Raw genomic sequence first — 7,116 nt, forward strand, 5'->3', positions numbered from 1 at the left:
TGGTTTTGCTTTTTCAGTGTGAAGGTTCACTTTCTTAGGGAAGAAGCAATGTCTTTACCTTCAACAGCTTCATGAAAGCACATCTTCATCACAGACAAGTATGAAGCCTCCCCCCTCTGGAGTCTTCCTGGAGCTCCAGCAGCCCTTGTATGTTTGTGGGACAGGCAAAGGAAGGGGTTATTTCTGTTCACAAGAGCACCTGACCTGAGTAATGTATGGTCAGGAATTCCCACCAGCCTCGCAAAATGGTGACAGATTGGTAGCTGGCAGAAATGTAATCTGCAAAATTATCCTGGTTTAAATAGTCCTGGAATGGAGAGTTTACTTTTATGTCCATGATGAAATCTGAATTCTGCAAAAAAGTAAGGTTATCAATGTGTGGCCTAGAACAAAAGACTCACAAACAATTCCGACTGTACTAAAAAAGCATCCTGCTTGATCCATGAATTGTTTTAAGAAATAGTTCATAGAATAGATTCACTGGGCAGGTGTGTTTCACGAGGAAATAGTTTTTCCGTTAAGTGTTGTCCAAAAGTGACTTAGGAAGTATTGAAGCAGACAGGAAAACTATAAAAATTCTTTGTCAAGGCAGCTCTGAATAAGAACAAGAGATGCAAAAGGTACATTTTCAAAGGAGTTGAAACCAGCAGTGAAATTTCATATTCACTTTATTGACGGCTGAAGTTCAGTCTCCGATGCATTTTCCATCCTCCTCTGATACTGTCGTTCTGAGGCTTTTCTACGGTAGACATCATCTGTGTCAAATAAAAATTTTACTTAGACTTTTAAGAAATAGGAATTAAAGGTACTTAGATCTGACTAATTTAATGAACAGTCTAGGTCTGTCAGCTTTTTCTGAATCTCGTTGTTTTAACTCAAGGCCAAAATAAACTTCATTTAAAACAAAACTTGGAGGGGGGTGTGCCTGGGTGCCTCGGTCAGTTAAGCGGCTGCCTTTCGCTCAGGTCATGGTCGCAGGGTCCTGGGATTGAACCCTGCATCGGGCTCCCTGCTCCACAGCAAGCCTGCTTCTCCCTCTGCCTGCCTTTCTCCCTGCTTGTGCACATTCTCTCTCTCTCTCTGACAAAATCTTTAAAAATAAAAAATAAGTTAAATGCAGTTCTGCACATCAATAACATGGTGAGAGTCCGTGTCTTCAAAGACAGGTTCGTGTCCTAGCACACCTCTTAGCAATGTTTTAAGACTTTCCTCACTTCCTTCCCTACCCCACCCCCCAAAATGTCTATTTTCTCCGAAATCATCCTTAACTAAAGTGTCTCAAAGGTGCTGCTTGCCCTTTGGCTCTGCAGCTCCCTTGCCCGTCGCCAGGAACTCAGAGTGGGGAGGTCAGGTCCCTTGTTCTCGGCTCTGCTTTTCCACACTGCTGATTCTCCACCCTCTTCCTTTTTGGCGTTTGCCATCTGCCACAGTCTTCTCTGCAAGGGCATCTGCTCTCTACTCCCCTTCAATCACTGAAAACGCGGACATCTAGGTCAGGCTCCTTGACCTGTCCTGTGCTATCTTCCCAGGCAACGCCACCCACCGTGAGGATGAAGCGCTCGTCCCCTTCGCCTGCTTGACTTCTCCAGTCAACCTGTGCCATCTACTTGCAGTGCTCTCTCAAATAATTCACCCTGCCCCGACCGATTCCTCTACTACCTTTCTAGGCATTCTATCCTTGGACCTCTATTTAAAGTTCTTCCCCAGGCACTTGGCCCCTGAACACCCCCTCAGCCCCACCTTGTTCTATCTTCCTGCTCAAACCAGCGGCAATTCCCTCCTAGCAATATCAACTTCTTGACACACCTTCAAAACCCCAACTACAGATTCATCCAGCTGCCCTCCCCCATCCCTCCCTCTGCTTGCTTTGCACTGTGGGGCTAACTCATGCATTTAACTGGGCCCTCGGTGGTGCCTAACAACCCTGTTTCCTCAGTCATGACCCTGACCCACCCTCACTCACCCCCAGATGGCCATGAACTTTCTTCACACAGATCAGTCATCAATAGAGAACTAACTTCTAGCTAACTTTCAAGGGCTACTCCTATCGCCCTGCTCTGATCCCAACCTCTCCTACCTTCTCAAGAGCCAGTTATCTGCAGCCTCTCTCCACTCCCCTTTCCTGACCAGCATCTTTGTCTCTCCTAGAGGGCTGACCTCCCATTCACCTAGTCGGAGTACCTGGACCTCCTGTCTTCTGTGATAAACCCTCCTGGTTTCCCTATTTGTCTCTCCAGCCATTGCCAATCACCCTTAAAATGTTGGGATTGGACTCTAACTTTCATCACAATCTGCTTCCGAATGACCCACAAACCCATATCCATGGCCCAGATGTGCCTCCTGAGCTTCAAATCTGTATAACCATCTCCACCTTAGCATGTCCAAAACAGAGTCTGGACTGTCCTGCCAGTATCCCCCCTGCACACCAGCTGTCCTACCGGAAGCCTCCCCTGCTCATCCGGAGTCCACTCAATTACCAGGCCCTCTCAGGACCACCTCCCAGGTATCTCTCAAGTCCACTCACTTCTCGGCATCCCGTCCGTCCCCACCCAACCAGGCTACCGTCTCAGACCTGAACAGCCACACAGCCCAAGTACTCTTGCCCCCTCTCCCCAAGAAGCCATTCTCCTCCTGTGATAATCCACTGCTGCTTAAAACCCTTCAATCCTTTGGGTACACTCTTGGTTCTCCAGTCCTGTGGCCCTGCCCAGGCACATTTCTAACCACTTCATCCCTCACTCTGCTCACCTGCAGTCCCTCAAACAGTAAATATCCACACCGTGGCCCCGTGTTTGCTCTCACCACTAGCATAAGACACTTTCAACTCCACGAACATTCCCCTCATCTGGCTGACCTACTCAGTCAGTCTGCAGTCCCCACCTGACATGGTAACTCCTGGATGCCTTCCCTGCACCATCTGATCCAACTGAGGTAGCCCCACCCAAGACCACCATTGCCCCCCCCCACACACACACACACACTTGCCCTCACAGCACTGATCACACTTAATAGTAATTGACGTTATGATGGGTCTCTGCCATTAGAACTCTTGTGGAGTGGGGGACTCTCTACCTTGTTCATTATATACTCTCATGGGTGCTCATTAAATACGATGAATGGATAAACAAAAGGACTAATCTTTAGAAACACTAATGTAACTGTTTTTAAAATAAGGGTTGGGGGAAATCCCTGGGTGGCTCAGTGCGTCTGCCTTCAGCTGAGGTCATAATCCCAGACTCCTGGGACCCAGCCCTGCATTGGATCCTGCTCAGTGGGGAGCCTGCTTCTCCCTCTAGCTTTCTCCCTGCTTGTGCTCTCTTTGTCAAATAAATCAAACTTTAAAAAGTGAAGGGTTGGCTCCATTGGCTGGCTCAGTCAGTGGAGCTGCAACTCTGGAACACAGGGTTGTGGGTCTGAGCCCCATGTTCAGTATAGAGATTATTTTTTTAAATCTTTTTTTAAAGAATTTTTTTTTTTTAAATAAGGGTTGGCAGTTCTTAAGTGACACATGTTTCTAGAGAGGGATAAAGCAGAAAGGACCTAGGGGGTGGGAAAGTCTTTCCAGAAGAACTGGCCTTTCCAGAGCTAGTGCTCCACAAAGCAGCGCCCGGCACTCTTTCCACAGTGCTGGACGCCGGTGCCAATGACTCTGCCCGGCAAAGACAGTGGTAGTTAGGCAGGCAGAGCAGCTCCTTCCAGGGTTTGGACTGAGGAATCCGGAAGAGGGCTGGCTAATTAGCAGGAGATTCCCTGAATCTTCAGGATCCCACTCCCTTCCATGGCGCTGTCAGCAAGTCTGTTCCTTAGGACCAAACAGCGTCACCGGCCCGCAGGGACGCGGGGCAGGCTTGAGAGCAGAGCGTCCTGCGTCAAGTCACGTGCTCTCCCCGAAAGTGCAGGGAAGGTCTTAAGGTTGGACGCAGACATGCCTTTGTCACCCCGGGCCGCGAACGGAAGCGTCCTTGCCCTTCTAACCACGGTAAGAGCAGCTCAGCGCTCTGAATGGAACAAGCGGTCTGCAACCTAAGACCGCCCCCCCCCCCAGGACAAGGGGTCCCTAGCCGCCTCCTGCCTTCCTGAAATGAGACGGACCCTGCTGCACCCCCACTTACAGAAGGTCTCCTGGCCCACACGCAGTTTAATCATGATCCACTCCATCGTTCCTCCCAGGACAAAAAAAAAAGGCAAGAACCTGTAGACGCCGAATCGATCCTTCCCGGGCACCCGCTGCAGGACCCGCTTCACCTGGGCCCTGGAAAACATGCCCGACCCAGGTCGTGGAGAGGGGTACGGCGGAACCGGGAGCCACGGGAGCTGCCCCCCCCCACCCCCGGACTGGAGCGTCCAGCTACAGCTGAGCCCGGACGCCTAGATACCGTGCTACGTCGGCCCTGACCCACAGCCTGGCGCGTGCAGAGCTGAAGGAACACGGAGCCCCAGACCCAGAGCCTGAACGGCTCCACCAATCAGAGTGCCGTAGGGCGCGCGGATCCTCCAGAACGAATGCGGCGAAGCGCGCGTGCTCCGTGAGGTCGAGCTCAGCCGGAGGGAGCTGGCGCAGGCGCCTCGGCTCTGGAGGCGGGGCGGCCCGAGAGGGCGGGGCCTCCCACGTGGCGTCGAGCCGGCCCTGCCCGGGCCTCCCCTTTGCGAGCCAGCGCTCGGAGTTGGCCGCGGCACCCCCTACTCTGCCACCGCCATCTTTTTTCTTAAAGTCCTGGTAGAAGTGATGACCTGCTCTGGTGGTATAAACATATACTGCACTTTACTCTAAAAGGCAGTCATGCAATGCTTTGCATTTATTTCGGGGTCGTGACTGATGACTAGAATTCTAAAAATAACAGAATCCGATATGCATTTTTTTTAAGATTTTATTTATTTGACAGATCACAAGTAGGCAGAGAGAGAGGAGGGAGCAGGCTCCCCGCTGAGCAGGCTCCATCCCAGGACCCCGAGACCACGACCCGAGCCGAAGGCAGAGGCTTCAGCCCACTGAGCCACCCAGGCACCCCCCGATATGCATTTTTGAAAGGTGAACTTTATCATGATCACAAAAAAAGTCCAAGCAATCATCTCTTGTGAACAACCCCGTATTAATAGAAGCTATCTTGTTTGGGGCACTTACCCTTACGCAGGTGCATGTAGGTCCTTTTTACGCATCACCTCCTTATTCACAATAATCACAGAGCAGCAGAGCGGCTCAAGAGCATGGGCTTTGTCAAACCACATCCCTTGCTCCACGAAGTGGGGCCTCTCTTTTTGATGCTGTGAGGATTTAGAAGTAATACGAATAAAGCACTTACCATGCCAGCAGCATGGTAACTGATCCATTATCGTTAGGTAAAACACGAGGATGATAGCGTGACAATGATATGCTGGGTACCAGCTCTTTATATGTATTCTAGAACCTAGGGACACTCCCCTTTATTTACATCATCCCGTTTTATGGACGGGAAACTGAGAAGTTAGGAGATTAAGCCAGGCAGGAGCACCAGAGCCTTCATTCACGCTTGTTGAGTCCCTGTGCATGCTATAAGGGACTGTCACTTCATCACCTAAGGCTAGAAAAACAACAGGGGCCTATCTTTGAGAAGGGAGACAACTATTGCACAGTCTAAGAACATCAAATGGAAACAACGTCAATAAAAAAGTTCGGTGGTGTGAACACAAAATATACAAAAATAGGCTGGAGGAGAGAGAGCGCAAGCAGGGCCCTTGGCATGGATCACAGAGTCTGGAGCTGAACTGCTGGCCCAGAGCTGCTTCCTGAATCACCTCTTTTCTCCTGGAGCCTACCCTACCCAGCTCCCTGCATACTGGCTTGGCGGCTCACTCCAGGTTCTCCTCGTGGTGGCTCTGGGAGCCTGTCACCGCCGGGTACCCGTCTCCCACCCTGAGGAAGCTTACTTATGGACAAGTCCCAAAGGCCGACCTAGCTCAGTTGGGCTCCCATGGGACTACCCTTTGGCCTCCTTCCGTGCTCCTCCCCCGCCCCACCCCATCTCCTGGCCCAGGATCTGGCCCACGGTTGGTAGGTTCTCAGCCAAGGTGCAGTGGATATTCAAAAGCACAAATACGCCCTTAAACCAGGAGGAGCACCTCAAGGAAAGAGTGTCCAGCTAGCCAGCTCCCCACAGATGGGGCACATCGGTGCTCTGTCGGCCGCCTCAAGGCCTAGCGATAGGCCTGGGACGCAAGCCGACTCAGGAAAAAGCGGACTCAAGACTCAAAAAAAACACAGGTGGAGAATGGTTGCAAACAGGGAAGCAGAATGTCTATGGAAAGTCTGGAGACTAGAAGACTAGAAGAGACCACAGCATCTCAAGAGGGGCCCCGTGGGAGAAAGCGAAGGGTGGGGTCGGTGAGGTCGTTTGCTGAGGTCAGAACCAGGCAGGTGCAGTGACCCCGGGCCCACCACTCTGCACTGCACCGCTATGTCGTCGTCCTCCAGCTCTGAGTTAAAAGGGATAACCTGCATACGGTACAGGGAGGGACCAAGGAGCTGCTTCAGCGGGCGTGGGCGGCACTGTGTGTCCCTGCGGGTCCCGGCTTGGGGCTAGCACCGGGCTGCGCGAGGTAAGGCCTCTTTATTCGCTAGAGTGAAACGGGCCGGCCCCTGGTCTGCGCGGAACAGGACCCCCAGAGCAGGACTGGCGGGGAGCGGCGGCGGAGCTGAGGTCAGGAGGACTTGGGGTAGGGTGGGGTGGAGAAGGGGCAAGAGGACCCGGGAGCGAAGGGGGAGACAGGGACCCGGGGGAGGGGGAGCCCGGGGGGGTGTCAGGGCGGGGGGGGGGTCGCCGTGCGCTGGCCATCCCCTTCCCGCTCCCCGGCCGTCCATAGCCTCAAGGAGACGGCTGTTCTTGGCCCTCCGACCTCCCAGGAGCGGGGCCGAGGGAGCGGCCATCACTGCCGTGGCGACCGAAGGGGGGCGCAGAGCGCAGAGTCCTTCTCCGCCTCGCCGAGACGGGGGAGGGGGCCCAGGAGTCCGCCCCGCCCCGCCCCGTCCCGGGACCTCCCGCCCCCCCGGGCCGAGGGGCGCGCCCATTGGCCGACCGGACTCCGCGCGCCGCGCCCATTGGCCGGCCGCCGTGAGGAGCACGCGGCCACCGTGGCGGGCGC

General features: G+C 53.4%; 1 protein-coding gene across 1 annotated transcript; it reads right to left on the reverse strand.

The window, feature by feature from the left end:
• Positions 1-650: 650 nt before the first annotated feature.
• SMIM4 (small integral membrane protein 4) lies at positions 651-4,550 on the reverse strand. The gene is made up of 2 exons (XM_004738147.3): positions 4,113-4,550; positions 651-755 (listed from the first exon to the last, which is right to left on the reverse strand). Exons 1-2 carry the CDS (start codon positions 4,261-4,263, stop codon positions 664-666), a joined length of 243 nt encoding a protein of 80 aa, XP_004738204.1. The 5' UTR covers positions 4,264-4,550; the 3' UTR covers positions 651-663.
• Between the last annotated feature and the right edge of the window lie 2,566 nt (positions 4,551-7,116).

This window comes from Mustela putorius, unplaced genomic scaffold (genome assembly GCF_011764305.1).
Source record: "Mustela putorius furo isolate JIRA1106 unplaced genomic scaffold, ASM1176430v1.1 tig00000095_pilon_pilon_pilon, whole genome shotgun sequence".
In the NCBI taxonomy this organism is placed as follows: domain Eukaryota; kingdom Metazoa; phylum Chordata; class Mammalia; order Carnivora; family Mustelidae; genus Mustela; species Mustela putorius.